The following is a 22,868-nucleotide window of genomic DNA, read 5'->3' as shown; positions in this document are numbered from 1 at the left end:
TGATCTATAAGAAAAAAACACTACTTTTAGGATCGGATTTTCTCAAATGAATACGGATGAATTTCTGTATAAAACATATCTAAGAACATTGCCAGATATATAAATTACCTTTGTGTGAAATTTGCAAAAGATAGCTTCAGCCGTTTCGGAACCTATAAGGAAGGAACTAATACACACAAAGTGACTTTCATTTAATAGTAGAGATTACATGTTTTTTTAAAATTAATTTTACTTCAGTTAGCTCTCAGAAATCCAGGAACCCTATTTTGATGGCGTACACTTGATTTCTATATGAGATGTATAGGTATCTAAGTGTTCAATCAAGATTTTCAAGTGTTGAAGTAAAAAAAAAAAATTATGGAAATCGCCTCAGACAAGGTATGAAGCCACTTGATATAATGTTGAACTAGTAAAAATGGGAAGAATGCTAAATTTCTTTATATCTATTGACTACTCAACTGTATTATAATTTATCTTTGTTGTAGTCTTTCTTTAGTCTTACCAGATTCCAGGACAAGAATTCATCTGGTCTGTTAGAATATGCAGGTAAGGGCTGTTACAAGAGATAACATCACTAAGAAACGGTGCACTATTCTTCGTATGTGACATTGTGTACATATGCTGGACGGAGGGGGGGGGGGTCCAATTTGGCATCCGAATTCTATGTTATTTTGTATGTTTGGTCAGGGTTTACTTGTAGGAAGAATTATCTTCATGTGAGGTTGTTCAGACAAAATATTGTACAGAGAGACAGTCAATTGATTTTCATAAAAGATGTTTAATCTTGGCTGTTCAACGAATAGAAATTATTTTTGTTTCATTTTATTTTTAATCATCTTATTGGACAAATTATTTCTTACATTTTATTTCTATTAGGAATTTGGGTTTCTTTAAGCTCCTTTAAGTACGACAAATTAAGACACAACTATTTTTTTTTTTTTTTTTTGTTAAAAATAAACAATTGTTTTTTCAGACTTAGAGGAGATATCAATAAAAATATATGCGTGGAACATAAAATGAAAAAAAAAAAAATACTGTAGTCTTAAATTAAAAGAAAATATTTTTCTTTGCCGTTTTGAAATCGGAAATGATTTGCTTGCTTTTTTAATAGTAAGTATTTATAAAAAAATAAATAATAAATAAAATTACCATTTAAAGTACATATATCAAAAAATTATTTAATTCTCCCAAATCTCGGTCAGTCAGTCTGAAAAAAAAAATAAATAAATAAATAAAAACAGCATGATAGTTCGTCTAAATTAAAATCGGTTGCTTTTTGTTGTTCTTTGCATAAGAATCCTCGGTTGCTCGAATGATGTGCCTAAATATTACACGAAAAGAGAATCAGAAAGAGCCAGTTGTTGTGCCTTAATTTGTCGTACATAAATTGTAAACCCCAACTAATTTTTATTTTGTCTTAATTACTTGTTTTTTTTTATGCAATTTTTTTTTTGTTCAAATGATGCCAATAAGAAAGAAATATCACCGCCATTCAAGAATCTCAAATCTGCATTATCTTTGAGAACACACACGACTGTCAGAAAATGTAAGAAAAGACAATAAGACTGAAAAAAACAAAACAAAAAAAAAAACGTTGTATTTACACGTTTATTTATTCTCGCCAAAGACAGACATAAAATGGATCATGGGATATGTAAGATGACGCACGGTGTAATATGCACAGAAAGAACGACTGAAAAAAAAAATGGAATATATTACAGTCCCAATTACAATAAGAAAAGAAAACATGTTGTCAGAGTTGGAGACAGGACATGAGCAATGAAAGTAAACGTTACTTACTTTGTGCGCGTGTGTGTGCTTTTTGTAATAGTCTCTGTGTAAGAGTATCTTGTGTAGGAGACGGTGAGACTCGTCGTGGGCGACGAAGCGTTTCACTGAAGAACCACGGCAACACACAGCAAACCAACAAACAATGACAGCCACGGCGCGAAGGCAACTAACAAAGCTCAGCTGACTGCACGAATAGAAACGGAACCCAACGGTCACTGTACTGATCGCCACAAACGTCAGAACCCGATTGCCTCGCACCTCCAATGGACCGATTTTTATTACTCAAGATGGCCTAGCTAATTTGCATCCCCGCGAGATCTCGCACGATCCTGCGAGATTCCGTCTCTAATAAAAGCAGGCAGGCGCCATCTTGAAACTCTTTCTTCCGCTGCCCCGACCACAGGATCAGCCACCACCCCACACGCCAGGCACACATGGACCCTCTTGCGCCGAGGGCTACGGTTAGTCTCACACTCCCCCCTGGTCTCCAGATCACATACGTGACACGGCGGACGTGGCCGTTTGATTCGAGCACTCCTGCGGAGGGGTATTGCCGGGACTTCCTCATCGGAGCTCTCAGAAGTGGCATCGGAAGCATCAGCATCAGCATTAGAGCTCGCAGTTGAGTCATCAGGTCCATGGGGCACAGGTTGGATCCATCGCTCATCGTCGGATGACTCGCTCCTTCCACTGCTCGCAGTTGAGTCACCAGGTTCGTGGGGCACGGGTTGGATCCATCGCTCATCGTCGGATGACTCGCTACTTCCACTGCTTGCCGATTGGTCAGCGCTTAGAGCGGGCCGGACATCCCTTACGTGGCGCGGAGTATCATCGACTAGTATGGCCTGTTCACTGATGACGCCGGTGACCCGCCCCCTCCAAAAGCTGCTGGTGCACCGGCCGCCGGGTGGCTTCACCCAGACGGTGTCTCCCACTTGGTACGTCCCCTGGGGTTCTCGTTGGTCGGGTAGACACACTTCAACGTCCTTGACGCGCACGTGGTAGTGATGAATCGCATCAGCGGGCGCACTGCCGCCAGTCACGGTGTCCTTAGGCGTTGTGTTGTATCTGTAAACCGCCTCCGCGATCGTACACTTCTTCCTGGCCGCGATCCTCTTCACGGTTCGGTGGCATCGCTCCGCTATGCCGTTGCCGCTCGGCACATACGCGCATCGGTGTCGAAGGCGGATCCCCCAGTTGTCCATAAAATGCCTAAATTCCCTGCTGCAGAACGCCGTGTCGTTATCCGTGAGGATCTCCTCAGGCGGCCCCCTTTCGTAGAATATGGATTCCAATTCGTGGATGACACTGGTGGAATCCTGCCTTGCCAATTGGCGCCAAATCGCGAACCTCGTTGGCCCGCAGTCTATCAGCGTGAGGAAGTGTTGGCTGCCGTAGTGGGTTATATCCATACCCAACCGACTCCAAGTCGCGTCCACTCCCAGCTGTCCTTTCCGCCATCTGGCTGGGCCGGGGTCGATGGACTGGCACGTTTGGCACTCCCTGACCACTGCTCTTACTGCGCTTTTTGGTATTGATGGTCTAGCCAACTTCACAAAGTAGTAGGTCCGTTGCACTCCGGGGTGCCCACTGTCGTGATGTATCTTCCTGATTTCGTCCTCCTCGACGGAGGCAGCACACAGAGGCAATGGCTTAGCTTCTTTCTTCATAGCCTCATACCATCTCCGTGGTACCCGAGTGAGCCTGTCGGCGAGGTTGTAGTCCGAGGTGACGAGCACTACGTCTACGGACAGGTTGTACTCCGTCACCAGTTTTTTCACAGTCTCGAGCCTCCGTCTTATCAGCATTTCGCTGGCTGCCTTGGTGCGTGCCCTGGCCTTGCTCGTGAGTGTGTCCGACACCCAGTGGTGCACGCAAAGTGAGTCAGTGTGCACACGCAGTTTCTTCACTTCCCATTGAAGTGCCAGGTTAATGCCCTTTATTACAGCGTCGAGTTCTGCCAGGTTGATATGGGCAGCATCATTCGCCGGTCGCAGCCAGCAGGCATCCTCAACTACGGCCCCATCTTTCTCCAAAACTACACCGATCGCTAGAGAACTTGCGTCCACCCACACGCTCAGTTCGTCTCCCTGCACGCACCAGTCCCCTGTGGCGGGGTCATTCTTTTTCACACTAGCGACGGTCTCCTTTAACATTCGAACCAATAGTTCGTCGGTTATCTCATCGTCCCAGCCTTTGCTGACCGCATTTGCCCTCCTTTTTATGACGCCTGTCGCTGCACGAACCCATCCGCATACTGGAAGGTGCCCCACAAGTTTCCCGCACAGGGAGAACACGGCACGTCTTGTGTAAACGTCGGGTACGTCGGGAACTGCGGTTCCACGCCTCCACTTCAGGATCCCTCGCTCCTCTTGAACGCTCAAGCCCAATACGCGGGCACCATCCTCAAGCCGCTCAGAGTCCTTGCAGTTTAGACCAAACTCGACAAGTTTGGATCTTACGCGCGAAGAGGACACGATATCTTCGTTCACGTATATATCGTCAATATACGCCGATGTTCCCTTTCTGATCCATTCTTCTTGTGACAACACGGCATTGACGATAGCCTTCATTATCTGGGGTGCTACGTTTAGCCCAAATCCGAGTCGCGTAAGACAGTATCTCTTCCCGGAAAACATCACTGTCTGGAAAGGCCACATCGCCTCGCCGATCCGGACCTGCAAGTATGCTTTTCTCAAGTCCAGTAGGGACACATTGGACCCCTGCCGGCGCCACTCTCGCAGCTTGCTGGCACAGACGTCGGCGTCCGCTGTGAACGCATCAACGTGCGAATTCAACTCACGGTAGTCCATTACCGGCCTCACCTTTGACTTGTTAGGTTGGGCAACTGCCATCAGCGGTATCAGGCCCTTGGGGGGTCCAAGTTTGTCGTAGGGGTATGGAATCAGCCAACCGTTCTTAATCCATTCACGGAGCTCGCTTTCGTATGCAGGCCTTATCTGGTCGGGCATACGGTACTCTGCCACTTTGTTTTGTAGTTTGGCCGGTTCCTTGTCTTCTGACCACCTCCAAGTGGCGGTCCACGCCTTCTTTTGGTCGTCGAATTCCGCACTGAAGTCCGGCTGGTCGACTCTTAGTGCTGCGCACACCGGGGGCCTATCCTGAAACTCTACAACGCCAGCGCGCGTTATGCGCACGCCGCCCAGGGCTTTGATGGCATCGTAGCCTAGCAACAGGTCGAAACTCAGCGGCTTTTCGCGTGTCACCAGCGCTTCGACGTTGGCCGAGTTCCCAGTTCTTGTGCGAATGTGTACCACACCCACGCCGCAACACATTCGTATTTTTCCAGTGATGGTAGTTATCCTGATGTTCTTCTTTTTCCACGCCCGACAGAAGTCCGCACACACTATGGTGCGGGAGCAACCGGAATCAAGGAGGGCTGAACATAACGTGTCATTAACTCGGACCTGAATGACAGGGAGCGCCTTGTTTATTTTCTGTTCGGGGAAGAGGTCGGCACTGGCACCTTGTCCCCGTCCCCGTTTCCCGCACAGTCTCGGGCCATGTGCCCAGTCTTGTTACAGCGGTAGCAGCGAACAGCCGTCGACCGCCTTCTACAATTTCTTGCCATGTGGCCCCGCCCGTTGCATCTGTAGCAGATGACATCACCTTGCGGGCTGGGTCCCTGAGACGGTCCTTCGCCACTTGGTGGGGCCTGTGCGACGGCGACTACCGGTTCCTGCACCGTCGAGTCATCCTTCATTATTGTCCTGGCTCTGTCCACTAGGTCACTCAGCGGTAGTGAGGACATGGTAGAGGTTGCTCGCAGGAGCTGCTTTGCTCCAGCGGGGAGTCCTGACAGGAATTTGTAGGCTAGGGCCCTCTCGGGAAGACCGCCGAACAACACCGTCAGCTTCTTAAGTTCGGCGAGATACACGTCCACAGTTTCGCCCAAGTGTATAGACCTCCTCTCAAACTGCTCCCATGCAGTGGCGGGGTCAGTGGCGAACGCCCTGTACAACGCCGCCTTGATACTCGAGTAGTCACACTTCTCCTCAGCGCTGAGTTGCTGATATACAGCGAAGGCCCCGCCGGTTAGCCGCAGAGGAATCACGCGCTCGACATTTTTCACGCCGGACAACTGACAATGTAACTCGACCTTCTCAACCCAGCTGAGTACCTGGTCGGATCCGTCGAATTCTGGTATCAACTTTAGATCGAACCTATCCGCCATTGAAGAAAAGAAAACCAAGTTCGGAGTGGGGAGGCCGAAATAGCTTGTAAGAGTATCTTGTGTAGGAGACGGTGAGACTCGTCGTGGGCGACGAAGCGTTTCACTGAAGAACCACGGCAACACACAGCAAACCAACAAACAATGACAGCCACGGCGCGAAGGCAACTAACAAAGCTCAGCTGACTGCATGAATAGAAACGGAACCCAACGGTCACTGTACTGATCGCCACAAACGTCAGAACCCGACTGCCTCGCACCTCCAATGGACCGATTTTTATTACTCAAGATGGCCTAGCTAATTTGCATCCCCGCGAGATCTCGCACGATCCTGCGAGATTCCGTCTCTAATAAAAGCAGGCAGGCGCCATCTTGAAACTCTTTCTTCCGCTGCCCCGACCACAGGATCAGCCACCACCCCACACACCAGGCACACACGGACCCTCTTGCGCCGAGGGCTACGGTTAGTCTCACACTCTGTAACTATTATCAGAAGATATAATGCAGAGACAAGGTTTGATTATTAGGATTTTAGAAGACAAGCTCTTAGGAGGTGTTAGATGAAACATGCATGGAATGGATATTCCTTAATCAAATAGTCAAACATGGATTTTACTTCGGCACCAAATCTAACAGAATGGCTAAGGTATGGCTTTTATCCTGTGAAGTTCTAGGAGGTCTACCCTCCTAGACTTTGCCTCCTGTATTTCGAGTGGATTAAGTTAATTGCTTGCTATCTGAGACGCCCTGATTTGGGAATACTAACGGAGTTCCCCAAGCAATTTTTAAAAAGCTAGAATGCTCCTTCTTTAGGGGTGCTGGCTTGACTTCCCTCCCCCATACTTTCCTACTTTGTGTCACATTCTCCTACGGTGGGAAGGAAGTAAATACGAATTTTCTTAACTTCCGGACAGGAGATCACATTCTCTAATGGTGGCAAGAATAAATCCAAGGGAGGCAATTCTGGTAAAAATCGAAAAGAGATAATCTAATACTCACATAATTCTAATCTAACATCTGTATCAATGAAGGGTTTAAGGGTGTTGGTTGAGAAAAAAAAAAAGAAAAAAAAGAAAAATTGCCAGCACAAGAATAGGAGTAGTAAGCAGGCTGGAACCCATGATGCGCCAGAGGAAAAAGAGATGAAAAAAAAGTGTCTTATCGATGTGTCTACTGTGGTTGTGACGCCACGGGCGGCTGAAATAACGCCTTTTATGCGACGTTGAGGGTTGAATGACTTGCAGAAAATATCAGCGAAAAAGTGACCCTCCCTGTAGAAAAGTGCCCAGTTGAGAGTGAAGGAATCAATGTTTTTGGCCAATTTTTCAGTATATGTCGTCTGAAGGGTCGAGCTTCAAAATGATACTAATCTGTTGGGGACAGGACGGTCTGCCGAGTTTTAAACGATCCCGTCCCCATGTATATAATGGCAATGGGTGTATTTAATGGTAGAGAAATTGAAAAGGCGAAAGGTCGCATAATGAAGATGAAAATATACCGTTATATATCAACGAAACAAATGCAATTTATTTGCATAAATATATGCAGGAAAGAGGATAGAAAATGATTAGGAAGAATAAGAGTTCATTGAGAGATGAGTAACGTTACTTGCAAGAGGCTGGCGGTAGCCAGGAGCATTGTGGTGGACCATTGCCACCGGAGCGGTGGTTCGTCACATCTTGACTGGTCGAGCGTTCAGCGGAAAAGAGGGTGAAATAAGAAAGACAGGAAGTGACGTAGGTAGGTCGCTCTTCCGAGTTAAAGGGCGATAATTGAGTTGGACTGAGAGTGTTCAACTCCCACAATACTCCCTTCCTAGTTAGCTGGAAGCTAGAGAAAAGAAAATTGGTGAAAAGGCATGCATATATATGTTTGCGTGTGTGTCCACTGTATAGAGAACGAGAGAGATTTTTTTTATTTATTTATTAAGTAGCAGGGTGTAAGGATAGAGTTGCGACGTTAAAGAATATCAGGATAAAGTGTTCAAACTTGTACAACTGTGGGATGGTCATAGACATGACGTTATGAGTTTGAGTGCAAGTGTTGCAGTCATAGACTGTATTGCCGCGGAGTCTATGAAGCGTGCGCAAGGGTCAGCATGGTGGGTTGAAGTTGGTTCGCGTTGCTCGCGAATGTGTCGACTACACGCTTACGGTCACAAGTGAGTCTGCGAGGAAATTTGTCCGTCCGTAGAGAGCGGTATCAACGTTGTTCAGGTGCTCGGGCGTACTCAGTGAGTCGGTACGGTCTGAACGTCCAGGATGAGTATCAGTGTGCATGATGCAGCTTACTCATGTTAGCTGGAGAACTTCGGTGAGGTGAGGTGAATCGTTGTGAAATCCAGGAGTGTACAGTGTTTGGTGAACATCTTTGTGTTGGTTGTCGCGTTTGTTGCTAAAAAAGGTTGATATCCTGTGAGGTGTTGCTGGAAAGGGTTTATATGCCGTGGAGAGGCTTGATGCGCGTAACATGACGCTGGAGAGACTTGTTGTCGCTTTTTCCTTTCCATAATTGTGGAAAACTGGAGTTGAAATAGCGTGAGAGTTGCTAGTTGAGTTTTGCAGTGGGCTTGTTGCCACATGTTCTCCATGATGAAATTGAAAGCTGAAATATTTTTTTTTTATTAGCACATGGCAAAAAAATATTTCGGTAAAGTGAAGAAGGTTTAAAGTTTTGATACGTAGGTAAAACGCGTGTGTGACGGAATGTTTTGAGACTTCGTCGTCCACAGCAGAATTCATATATAAAATCTGGCGTTGAAAATACGTTGAAATTGTTATTAAAGTTGTTGGAAGTAATTTTCGTTCATTGTAGCAGTGGATGCATGTCGCTGGAGTTACGTCTGTGCTATAGTGTGACGTTACATGTGTGTAGTAATCGTGTCTTTTCGTCCGAAGTGTTTCTCGACTGAGGTAAACAAGAACTGGTCCCCGGAAAATAGTTTTGTTGAAAAAACTGATTAAGAATGAAGGCACCAGGAAAATTTGACCTTTCAGGTTCTCGAGGTCATAGTTTGCTTCGATTATGACGGAGAACAGAATAAAAAAGTTTGAATTAAATGACGCAAAAAGAATGTCTAAGAATATTTCAGGGAGCGCGTTATATTTAGGACGTCATTAAAATTATTTTCTCGATTGGATTATAACGGAAATGTGCATCGTTTGCGAGAAAAATTGAAATGTTCGTGAAAATAGTAGTCCGTTGGTATCGTCGAAATTTTAAGAGACATTATGGTCAAAAATACGGTTGGTCATAAAAATGTGAAGAGAATAAAATGTCTATTTTTATGTGCATGAATATAGATAAAACTTATTGTTCTCTTTTTATTATTATTTAGGCTGCGACGAAAAAAATTTTTTTTTATATTTTCGAGGTGTTTGTTTACATTAGTTGTCTACGAAGTAGTAAGAAAAAAAGATGGCGAACGATAGATAATTGACGCCGTTTTTTGTTTTGTTTTTTCTTTCTTTTTTGAGTATATTTCGCTGATTATTTAAAGATATAACGTTATGTTTCATTGCGACAGTGAGGACGTTTTAAAAGTTTTTGGGAACGAAGATTGTTCAGCGTTCATTAGGTCACCATTTGGAGAAAAATCACGTCGGGGTCACCAATCTGTTGGGTACAGGACGGTCTGCCGTGTTTTAGACGATCCCGTCCCGATGTATATAATGGTGAAATGGGTGTATTTAATGGTAGAGAAATTGAAAAGGCGAAAGGTCGCATAATGAAGACGAAAATATACCGTTATATATCAACGAAACAAATGCAATTTATTTGCATAAATATATACAGGAAAGAGGATAGAAAATGATTAGGAAGAATAAGAGTTCTTTGAGAGATGAGTAACGTTACTTGCAAGAGGCTGGCGGTAGCCAGGAGCATTGTGGTGGACCATTGCCACCGGAGCGGTGGTTCGTCACATCTTGACTGGTCGAGCGTTCAGCGGAAAAGAGGGTGAAATAAGAGAGACAGGAAGTGACGTAGGTAGGTCGCTCTTCCGAGTTAAAGGGCGATAATTGAGTTGGACTGAGAGTGTTCAACTCCCACAAATCTCGTGAAAATCCGTCGCCTCTGTCGAAAGTTTTAGGCAAACATACATACATACATTTAAACAGACAGGTGAGATTTATATTATCGATGAAAATATTAAATTAAACCCAGTATTTAGTAATAGTTTTATTTATAGAATTAATTTTATTTATTAAAGCAACACAGTCTAATCTTTTGATTAAAATACTGTTTCTAAAGAAAAAACTTTTCAAATCTCAAAGAGTAAAAACTATTTTATTTTGATTACATAATTTTATCTTTTTCATTTTTCTTTTACATATGGTGAAACAAGTTTATTTCTATGTAGTTACTATATTTTTAAATATAAGATTGATTAAAATAAAATTATTATAGGTTTTCTAAATTCATTTGCACTCATAAGACTCCCCCTTCCTCCAAACAGCAACAGCTTTCACTTAGGGATGTTAGAAAACTTCACGTAAGTACCTAAAAGAATACTAACTAGAAAGATATCGGAGAAACGAATGCCAACAATAATCATTTAATATATATAAAATGTATGAATGATGCTAAACAAAAACAACAATAACAACAACTTAGGTTATGGTTGACCACAACTCAACACTAGCATCATCATTTGCAGAATGTTCACTTCCTATTCACTATAAGCACTTTCAGTATCTTCATCTACAGCATCATCGTCATCATCATTCTTTACATCATCAGCTCTTTCTTTGAGACGTATTTTGTTTCACAGAAACAAAATATGCCATCAGTTCACTGTTTTGATTTCTCATTCTAATACAGCTTCCTATTTCAGTAGCTTTTTTTCCAAAAACTGCAGGCTTGTAGAACTCTTCTTGTTGACTCTTTTCCTCCTATCTATAGCTTTGGTGTTTTCAAGAATAAGCCCAATAGCCCTCTTTTTGTGATAATCGTCTTTTGTTCTTATTAGTTGCTTACAACAAGTGGCTTCACGCCTTGCCTGAAGTGATTTCCATTCAAAAGAGCAGCATGCATAATAATAATCACTAAGTTCAGCATTTGCCCCTTCTCCTCCCAATTTAGCACCAAAAGTCCCCAGGAGACATCAATTCCTGGTGAAAAAACGGTGCAGTTTTAGGCCTTAACATATGTAAATTTGAGTTCTGGACCATGCAAAAAAAAGAAATGACTAAGCCCATCATTTCCTCCTCCCCATCATATAGCCCCAAAAGTCCCCAAGGGCTTAACATATTTAAATTTTAGTTCAGCACCATGCAAAACTGCTAAATAGACATACACAGGAAATTTTGGACAAATACGGTAAAATAGTCCCAAAAATGGATTGTTTTTATTAGTCCTAAAAGAGCCCCTGGGGCACACTCAAGAGTTATCGTGAAGTATAAAGAAATAAAATTATATAAAAATCAGTTACAACTTTTTCAGAAAGTTTTATAAAAATCCAAGGCATCAACTTTTTTTTTTACTAAGCACAAAAGTGTCATATTTTAGGAAGGGCACCTCTGGTGGGGGGGGGGGGCGGATTTTTCTCGGGAAAAACATTATGTTACGTTTTTACTCATATCATGTTGAATGTTTGTGCAAAATTTAAAAAAGTTCCAAGGTGTACTTATTGAGAAAAGTGCAAACAGACGAACGGATGAACAAACAAGGGTGAATTTACAGGTCCACCCTTCTTTAGTCGGGAGGGGGGGGAATAAACCATCAATTGAAAAAAAAAAACAAAAAAAACAGTCTTCTGTTTATTATACATTCGTCTTGTTTCATTCTTGTTGCTGCCACGTTTTATTGCGGCCATAATTATTTTTCTTCACTACAATATTCATGAACAATGTCATATTTTGAAGGTCAACATGAAGATAAAAATGATAAGAAAATACACAGGATTTTACAACTACAATTTTCCAAGCATTAATACAAAGTAATCGATGCCTTCGAGTGACAGCTTGTCAGTATTATGAAGGAAATTCATTTTATCTACCGCCTCTCTCTGTAACAATTACTTGTTTTTGTGTAGATTGTCAATAAATTCACTGTAATTATAGATATTTTCTAAGAGAAACAATTTGCGTTTATTTTTACAGAAGGTACACAGGAATCAATAAATGGTTCGATCTGATTTGTTAATTTCTGGACAGTCGTTTGTAAAGTTTCTGGCATCCATTATGACAGAGCGTTTCTCTTTTTGGAAGCTGCTCTATATTTACTTATTTAGACTTAGGAACACCAGTGTCTTGTGGTGCATGAGGCAGTCAAAGTATGCCATCGTTTTCGATCTGAAGGCAGATCCACAGCGTCCACCCAGTTTCTTTTCCCCATTGCAATCAGATCTCTCTCTCTCTCTCTCTCTCTCTCTCTCTCTCTCTCTCTCTCTCTCTCTCTCTTGTCTGTTTCCATTTCATTTTTGGTCTTCCTCTCTTTTTTTTCCATCAGGGGTCCATTGAAGCACTTGGTTGGCAATTCTCTCTGGTGCTAATCTTAGATTAAAGCCGAGCCAACCTAAACGTCGTTTGCAGATTATTGACTGCTGGTTAATGCGATATCTAATAGCTTGGTTGGTAATACGTTTGTTCCATTTGATCTCTAGGCTTCTTATATGGTACTTGGAATCAAACACATTTAATTTCTTCTATTAGCTGATTTTGAAGTGTCGATTTGAACTGCCATATAGCCGTGTAGACAAGACGTTGTTTTAGAATCTTAATTTAGATCTAAAAGTCATTTATTTTTCTCTTGGTTTTGCAGAGCTGCTTAAATGCTGTTGAGTCCTTACCTATTCTGTATTGTTAATCATGCCTTCTTTGTTCATGTAGCTTCCTATGTAGGTGAAGTTGTCAACTGTAGCTATTTCTTTTTGATCGATAAACACGTTTGTAGGTGGAAAATGTGTTCCAAAGGACATGTTTTTGCTAAACAATCTAAAGTATCCGCTCTATAGTTAACAATTGGTCAACTTTGCTACCATCATCCTGTTTATTTCTCTTCGATTATTTTTATAATGAACTAGCAGGTAGACCTGATTTTGTTCAAGATTGAATCAGGATCACTACTATGTAATATATATTTAAGAAGTTACTTTCGACAACTTCATAACTCTCTTTATTTTGTCCTTTAATCCTCACATTCCATGAGGGATGTCTCTGACAAAGAGAGGAGAATTGTTATTTTCTGGGTCGGAATCTATCTGTACAACATTTACCATTGACTAGATTTTTACCTTTGGAGTTTTATTTCTTAATTTCTGAATTAGTGCCTTATACATATAGTTTTAATTTCACTCAGATCGAATATACATATTTGAAATTTTAAAGGGAGGGGTGTCCTTCATGAGTCATTTTAGAGGGCACATAGATATACAATACATAGACAGCCTAGAGATTCGAGACAATTTCTATTGTCTTCACCAGAAAATTTTTAATGTATGATTTAAATTTCTTAAAAATAGGACATATTTGAAATTTTAAAGGGTTATGCCTTTATAGCACACACAGGGGTGCAATTAGAGATTCAAGAACACTTCCATATATGTTACATAAAAATACACTTTTAGATTCTATGTAGATTCTTTAAATTTATATATTAGTGGTCTGGCAAGGCAACAGGAAAGACAACCGAAGTAGCAAAACTAAAGCTGGCCTGCAGAACACTATATATACAAATGTAGGAAAATGTGGGCATATTTTGTTGGTTTTAAAATATAGTTTTACCAATTATCATCAAAATCTTAACCCTAAAATAGTACTATAATCTTCAAAAAGCCTGCAAATTTTCATGTAGTTTCGTCCCATAGAACCAAAGATATGAGCATATATATATATATATATATATATATATATATATATATATATATATATATATATATATATATATATATATATATATATATATAGAGAGAGAGAGAGAGAGAGAGAGAGAGAGAGAGAAATTATCTTTTTTTTGGCAATTTTATAAGTTCTAAATATCAGCGACTATTGATCAGAATTTAATAAATGAAGGTCCATTGGAAAGGTACTAACCTGAATTGTGTAGTGAGTTATATGACATTTGCCCTTAAGGTCGCACATTAAGGGGATCATCCATCATCCAGAACCTATTTTGGCACTTTTTTACAACCATAAAATGTTTCAATCATAGTCATCTGGTTTCCTAGTTTTGCATATGAATTACAAAATATCTGATATTCCCCAAAACCTCTTGATGTAGGGGAGACTAAAACTTGCTGCTATGGTTTCAACTGATCTGAAATAACAGCAAGGGGAAACTTGATTCCAAATATTTCTCATATGTTATATCTCCCCTCTTTGGTTTTCATACATAAAATAAACTTCACAGTGTATAAAAATTATTTGATACTGGAGATGTTCATAATCGTACCCTATTTCCAAAAGAAGGGAGATATAACATATGAGAAATATTTGGAATCAATTATCCCCTTTGCTGTTATTTCAGATCATTTGAAACCATAGCAGCAAGTTTTCGTCTCCCCTCCATCAAGGCCAGAGGTTTGGGATATATATATATATATATATATATATATATATATATATATATATATATATATATATATATATATATATATATATATATATATATATGAACAACAATTTCGCTATATTCCAAGTTCCAAGATTTTATTTACATTAAACATTATTCTATTCAACATATCCATCTTCGGTACATGTTTCGTTTACGGGGAACAACAATAATATATGAATGTTAACATTTTTTCCTTCTGTATTATGAATTAGTGAAACAGAAATTTTCTTCAGAAGAAAAATACATGAACATGTACGTGGTAAAAAGAAGCCTAGCGAAGAACTCATATTGTGTGCTTACTTTAGGCTGCTATCTTTGTTTTATGAGTAAAAGCTATTCATATTATTATTATTATCGTATGAATTTAAATTGTATAATATTTCTATTTGGATTTAAGCTACAAAAATTTATTTAAATAAAAAGAAAATATTATTCATATAAAACGATTTTATGCTATGTTAAACAAAGAACTATTATATATTATATGTTAATTGGGGTTAAAAATTGTGAGTGGTTCATTTAAGTTGTGAGTACGAAACTAATATATGTATGCATAGAATTCACATCTAAAAGCGTGTTGTAAAGCAGTTTATCTGTTTATTTTATATTTTCCCTTTCAAAATAATTTTACTTGCCGACAATTTTTTTAAATTAATATATGTATATATCATTCAAACACTACCGTGTTCGAATATGCTAATTTGTGTTAATTTTACTCATTTAGAACGTATTTAAACCTTCACCGCTCACTCATTTTGCGACCAAATTTCAAATAATTTTTACAGTTCATAGATCACCTTCTCAACTATATGTTGAAAGAAAATTGCTAATTTTCGTTCAGTAAAACAAAAGTTATAAAAAAATTACTGTATTCAAAATTTCTCAGAATCTGTAAGGAACGGAGAGACGTTTTCTTTTAATGGCTTTTGGTTACCATAGCAACTAAATTTGTTACGCTACCTCAAATCAGCTGGGAATGGCGGAGATGGTGACATGACAGGATATAAAAAAACTGTCGCTAATAATTTGCTACTGTCTCGATCTGTCGCTCAGCTGTACTGTCGCTAATAATTCACAGATAACAAGCGAAACAGAGAGAGTGAAAATTTTATTTTCAAAGCAAAGTCTGGAAAAATCATGGATTACATAGAAAAATGTGAGCATAAAAAGTAATATGGTTAAGATATAAACATGGGAAAGTAAAAGGACTAGTTGTTAAAATTGGAAAAGAAAAAATATTTTAGTAAAAAAAAGATAATAAATTTATAGCTTAAAATATTGTAGTATTAATTAAGAATTGATTATATAATGTTAAATAGAATTTTTTAAATCTACATGCTGCAATATTTTAAACAAAAAAATAATTGTTTACTCTCAGCAGGGTTTTTTTTTTATTGTAATTTAACTTCTTCGAAAGATTAAAACTGAACCTCCTAAAAGTAAATCAATATAGTAAAAGATTAGATTTAAAAAGATCTATTTTTTCTGCTTGTACAATCTGTAAGTCCCTTTGTATCCATCAATATGCATGGGTGTTAGAAGGAAAAATATTTTACCTATTAATGATATAGGCAATTACTTGTTAAAAATAAGTAGATTTATGTCTATTAAAAAATATATAATTCTGAATCCGAAATCAGACGCAAAGAAATGTAGAATTTTTTTTTTTTTTTTGTAAGCAACAGGTATTGTTTAGGTCAATAACGAAAAATGCTTTAACTTTGAGACCCTTAACTCTAAATCTTAGCCGACTTAAATACTATATTAAAAATACATTAACTAAATTAACTCAATAACAGATTGCAAAAAAAAAAGGCTATTCCAAGACAAATATCGATTTCTCAGGTACATTGCTATTCAGGCTTGATTTTGAAAAGCCGGCTGATATAATTGTATACATTAGAAATAAATTTTCCAGTCGTAACGTTTTATTATTTTGAGAATGTGTTGTAATATGAATTCTGTTTATTTTTGTCATCCTTATCTAACGCAAATTCGTTTGTTTTATGTGCACTCTTTCAAAAATATTTAGAACTTTCTGGCTGACCCATGACAATAAATGATAGACATTTTTTTTTTAATCTTTTCTTTTTTTTTTACTTGAAAAGAGTCAAGCTGTAATAGAAACATGATACAAAATACAAAAAGAAACTTTTTTTACTCTCACCGGAATTTTATTTAATTGCATTTTAACGTCGATGGGAGATTAAAACTGAAGCTCTTAAAACAACTTGTTCTCTTTAGAAAGTGAATCAATAAAATACAGAGACTAGATGTTTAAAATCTGTTCCTCTCGTTGAACACATTGCATAATGGTTCAAAATAGATGCCAACTGTTTTTGTTTTTGTTTTTTTGTTTTGTTTTTTCGCTCTCTCTTTTCTCCTTTTGGTAAACTCATCTGCATACGGAATTCTTTGCACCATTAAATATAAGAGCCCAGAAAATAAAATTCTGCATTTCTTTTGTCAGAAAACAAGAAACTTTAAGATTTTGAATGATACAGCAAAAACTATTGACATATATTGGAATATCGATCTTCAGTTTTATTGTATTTTATTTTTCTTTCTAAATGAACATTCCAACCACATTTTTTTTTAATATATTTATACAAACATACTTTGGATATACAGTTACAAAGATGTTTCAATCACAGCTTTAACAAGCCTAACATCTTTAAACCAGCATGTACTTTATTTAGTCTATCATTTTTTTGGAACCTACTTAAATTAATATTTTGGTCAAGAGTGGAACGGGCAGTCTATCAACTAGACGGGGTTGGGAGGGTCCTACTAATCACCTTTTGTTTTTTCTTCCCCCGCCCTCGACACAAATGAATTATTGTACCATTTTATTGTTATTTTTTTTTTGTTTTTACACGTCAATAAAAAATGTTTTAAAAATTGGGAGTTAAGTAGGACGTCCCCCGATATGAAAGGGTGAATGCGGTATTATGGTGAAAGAAGATACTAGCTGGGAGAAACTTTTGACTTTGTTTAGTTCTGGAGTGACAAGGATGACCAACGACCCCCACAATCCCCCCTTTTGAGTTGGCCATGTGCCTAAATTTTTTGTTCATCGTTGATTTTGACTGTATTTTTTTAACATGAATAAAAGATTTAATATCTCAAAGTGTAGTATCTGTTCTTCAGATGCTGCACTTCCATTTCTGGTTCTTTTTCGGTGGAGGAACAGTCCTTCACGACTAAGACAATTTTTTATTTTTGTACCTTTTCTCCACGTTAAAAAACGACCCTGGTGTCTAACTCTGCCCCGTGGGGAGGCATAGTAAATCGGTACTTAAATTAATATATATATATATATATATTAATTTATATATATATATATATATATATATATATATATATATATATATATATATATATATATGAGCGGGGATTAACTGAATACTGAAAATTCTTTCAAATGGAGACTTATCAAGATATAGAAGCTCAACATGTAGGGTGGAGCATAATATAAATATATAAAGAAAATTATTGTCAAAACAAAATAAAATATATATTAGTGCATATTGATTTATCTGTCAGTTCAATATAGGAAATATCAATCAGAAATAGGGATTATACCTCGGCAGCAGAAGAGGAGGAAAGAGCTAGGGTACATATACGGGTAATGTGACAACTAGCCTAAGGTTAGATTAGGAAGGAGATGCTAAAATACATGAGATAGACGGAAAATAAAAGGAAGGTAGCGAAGGGATCCGGAAGATTCATAAAAAAAATTTTATTTTCTCTCAAATATTTTTTCATTCCACGTAAAAGACTTTTTAGTTTTTTGACAAACATACATTTGTCCCTGAGGAGTTGTTTAGTAGTGTTCCCCTATTCAACGGAACACGTGTAAGATGTACTTCATAAAAAAATGAATAACATCTTGTATAAATTAAATATGTGGATTTGAAATAATAACCAATATATAATATACACACATCATTTCATAAATTCGAATAATGATATGGCAGTATATATTAATAAATGCTTTTTATATATATACTTTAATAACACAAAACATGTTAAAATATACTTTTAGTACTGGGATTGGGTTATGTTTAAAGAAAATTCTGTTTTAATTGTTCTAATTAGTCACAATTGATAATTAACTGAACAACTCGGCTATCTCTCATTTTGCTATCTGCAGATTTTTCTCGCTCCCTGTTGAGGTACGTTGATTCAAGCACTCTCTGATATTTATCAATGTCTGTGAGCATTGGAGAAAGTGTGACTTTTTTTTCCAGAACCGTCATCTGATATATTTCTTCTTTTTTATTATTATTATTATTATTATTATTTTTTTTTTTTTTTTTTTTTTTTTTTTAGTCTATTATTATTATTATACCATAGACCATATTATATTATTATATTATATTATATTAGACCATAATATTATAATAATAATAATAATAATAATAATATCCAAGTAAGAAGACAGGATATCATAATGGTTAACAAGAAGGAAAAGTCTTGTCAGATTATATACTTTGCCGTGCCAGCAGACCACAGAGTGAAGAGCAAGGAGACTGAAAAGCAAAGCAAATACACGGAACTGGCCAGAGAGCTCAAAGGGATTTGGAGAATGAAGAAAGTAAAGATAACAACACTGATAGTAGGAATGCTAGGAACGATACCGAAAAACTTTGAAAAAAGATTGGGAGGGATTGGAATCCAAGGGATGGCAGAAAAGATACAACGAATTTCAATAATGAAAACTGCAAATATATTAAGGAACCCCCTTGAATGTGGAGACTAACACCACGCATAAACGACACGGAATTGGCTACAGATACAAACATGAAGGAACATCACAGGAATCATGAAAACTGAAACTGTATAATTGAAAAATACGGCCTCCCACTTATTATTTGGTGTGGTGCCCATTTATGGTTATAACCCCCTCCAAAAAAAAAAAAGAGGGTGAAGGGGGATAGAAAGACCGAGGAGAGAAATCGTTAGCCAGACCTCTGCTGGATGAGTGCAAAGAAAACTGGGACCTTACGGAGGCTTATTGCCACCCAAATCTCAGTGAAGACTAATGGTCGCAGCCAACAAGGAATGAATGGTAAGCGACTGTTGCGATAATGCAAATTCTTTTGCAAAGGTTATCAAAAGAGGTGGAAAGTACTGAAAATCTGGGGAGACTTGTTGTCACTCAGAATCCAGGGAACACCACAAGTTGTTTTCAAAGAGCAATCTTTGATGGCTTGTGCGACTACTCCTAGTGAGTTAATAATAATAATAATAATAATAATAATAATAATAATAATAATAATAATAATAACAGCATATAAGTAAAAAGAGTTATGCAAGAGGAATGTAATAACAGATATGTCAGTTTACTATTTTTCGAATGAAGGAGTGATGGAGAAAAAATAGGTGATATTTAAGCTCTTGTGCTTCATTTATTTGGAGATATTTCAATTATCTTTTTGCATCTTGTATATTAAAGAATTTTCTTCAATTGCAGGAACGTTTGAGTTGTCGTCCGATGCGGAGGAGGAGAATTATGAAGTCATCAACATTAGCAAGATCAAAGCCCATACGCCCAATCTGCGAATTGTCAACATGTACGGAATCGGTTTCATTGACGACAGCCATGTTGAAATGCTCGCCTCAAACTGCATCCACCTCGAAGTTTTGGCACTGAATTTCTGCCTGCGCGTGAAAGGTTCTTCATTCAATCTTTTGGTTCAGAAATGCAAAAAGCTGAAGACACTGTTGCTACAACACACAGGTAAGAATTTTATTCTCTTATTTCTTTGAGAAATTTTAAAAAAAGGCCATCAGTGTTGGCTGAATCAAATCTCTGACACAGGATAAATACAGGTAAAGAAGCCTTCGGTGTCTTCAAAATCACCAACATTGTATTTTTGTTCTATATTTTTAAACTTTTCAATCATATTATCATGGTCTTCATCCGTCTGTTCTACAACAGCGTACATAGACTTAGCACTTTGATATCTTGCGATGCGTGAGGCAGTCAATATATGTGCTATCGTTTTAAATCTGAAGCCAAATCCACAGTATCCCTTTAGTTTTTTCTCATTGCAATTAAATCTCTCTCGATCCTCGGTTTTCGGTTTACTTTTGTTTGTTTGTTTGTTTGTTTTTCCCCCTTTTATTATCAGAGGTCCACTGGAGCACTTAGTTAACAATTCTCTCGAGTGCCAATCTTAGAGTATATCCGAGCCAGTGTAGACGTCGTTTGCAGATTGTTGACGGTACTACCTGCTGGTTAGTAGATCTCTGACTTCTTGGTTGGTAATTCGATTGCTTCATTTGACTCCTAGAATCTTGCTAAGGCACTTGGAACCAAACGCATCCAATTTCTTGTCTTGACTGATTTTGGGAACTCTTCAAAATTAATCAGGCAGTTGACGTAATTTGCAATGGTGCAATGGCTGACACCATTCTAAGAGACTATCCAAATGTTTACAACCTCTTACTACCCCTTTTCACCCCTCGCAAAGTTCTAACCTTTGACTCAAGACGTTCATGGTGAATCTAGGAGAGGTGGAAAAGACTACTCTACCTCAACGACGTCACGCAGTCAGGTGATCCTCACATTTAATCGAAATCCCTGCAAAAAGAAACAAAAACCTGCAAAATGGGAGCAATCCACTTTTCAATGATATAATCTTATTTCGATTACAAGGATCGCCATTCATATATGTAGAAATATTTAGATGTGAAAGTGTTGAAAACAAAATTTTCCAAATGAAGGTAGATTAAGTAAAAGCGAAATCCAGACAAGAATTAACGTTTCAGGAATGACGTCTTAACAGGAAGTCCAAAAGTGATATATAGCAAAGAAGATAATAAAAGCTTTCTCTTTGGCTGGTGATCTTAAAAGATTTAGAAATGTCGTTTTGAACTTTATCTTCATTCCTTAGATATGGGCAAAATGAATGCCGATGCTCAAAATGTATAAACATTTTGACCCCTCCCTTTACTTTAAAATTCCCCAAAAATCAGGAAATTAACCAATTTTAATGAAATTTTCAGTATTTATCATATAATGATCATGGAATATAATGAACTAATTATTTTTATTCAAATCTCAGTGAAAATGTATTATTTTGTTTAAATAAAAAAATACCTTTACTAAAGTTATGGTTTTCAGTAGTAAATAAAAAACGCAAGAATTTGTTTTTCTTGGAAAATAAAGTAAAAAAAATTAAATTGAAAAACAGGAACATAGAAAATACTTTAATAAAAAAAAAAAAAAAATAGCGAAAATTATACGAACGTTCCATGTCGGTAAGTACGGATGGGCAGAGTTGAAAAGAGAACCAGTCTGTTTTGCCCATCCTCTTCCTCTCTTCAACTACCAGCCTGTTTGTGTCTATCAACTTTAAATTTTACGTAAACATTATGATAAATTTTAACGTAAGTCTGTATTTTTTCAGTTTGTAATTTTTTCAATAATTATTGTTTTCTTAACCAACTGTAATTCTGTATTAATATTACAAAATAATGCTGCTAACTTTTTTTTTCAATGAATAAATTGTCAGTAGTATAATTAATGAATTTAATTAACTTTCATGCATTTTAAATGAAGGAAGGAGGATCTCCGACTCAAAAAAAAAAGTCGCTCGGTATGCCGGAATAATATTAAATAAAGAAACAAATTATGTCTAATTTGTCCTTCCATACGTATTTGAATTTTGCCGCCAGAGTTTGTTTTTTTGTTTTTTATACGATAAACAAGTTCCGTTCCTACCAGTGTCACATTTTTGGGATAATTATTACTTTTTTAGCAAAAGTTAAGTACATTTATTGTATTAATTCATTATCTTAAGACTTTAACTTAATACTTAACTTGGAAATAATTCCAGAAAACTTATATTTTTATTCCCAGAAAAATGTAAACGCGATTTTTGTCATAATCAATTTTTCGTGAAATCTAGGGTTTGTCAGATTTGAGATATAATTATTCCATGTATTTTTATTTCATACACTTTTTTCTTTGAGAAGTTAACTTTAAACTATAATCTTTCAAATACAATAAAAAAGTAATCGAAAATTAAAAAAAATATATTATGATTAACCGGCGTTAAAAACCATGCCCCCCTACCGAAGCAGCCATTAAATTGTCCATGCCTACCATTCCTCCTCCCTAATTAAAATAGACTGAAGATTAACAGTTACTTGTTTCACACAATCCGAAACTCAACCAGTTATAGATCGTATGACTGTGTGCATCTAGCATGGATTAGGAGAAAGGTGCGAAATAGTTTGTGGATGGATGTAATCGTTCTTGGTATTTTTTTTTTTTTTACAGGGTAGAAATGTATTTATCAATCTATCTATCTGTCTA

At 37.6% G+C, this 22,868-nt stretch overlaps 1 protein-coding gene across 9 annotated transcripts in view; it reads left to right on the top strand.

The window, feature by feature from the left end:
• LOC145283636 (F-box/LRR-repeat protein 12-like) overlaps positions 1–22,868 on the top strand; it is a 738,609-nt gene that overhangs the window by 564,963 nt on the left and 150,778 nt on the right. For all 9 annotated transcript variants that reach the window (XM_080132593.1, XM_080132590.1, XM_080132591.1 and 6 more), the window contains one exon: positions 20,016–20,282. In XM_080132593.1, coding sequence (XP_079988719.1) covers positions 20,016–20,282 — 267 coding nt within the window. The remainder of the gene's footprint in view (positions 1–20,015; positions 20,283–22,868) is intronic.

Source organism: Euprymna scolopes, chromosome 8 (assembly GCF_053919585.1).
Source record: "Euprymna scolopes isolate OS-2025 chromosome 8, ASM5391958v1, whole genome shotgun sequence".
Lineage (NCBI taxonomy): Eukaryota > Metazoa > Mollusca > Cephalopoda > Sepiida > Sepiolidae > Euprymna > Euprymna scolopes.
Note: the sequence above shows the minus strand (reverse complement) of the source record. Positions and strands in the feature narration are given on the sequence as shown.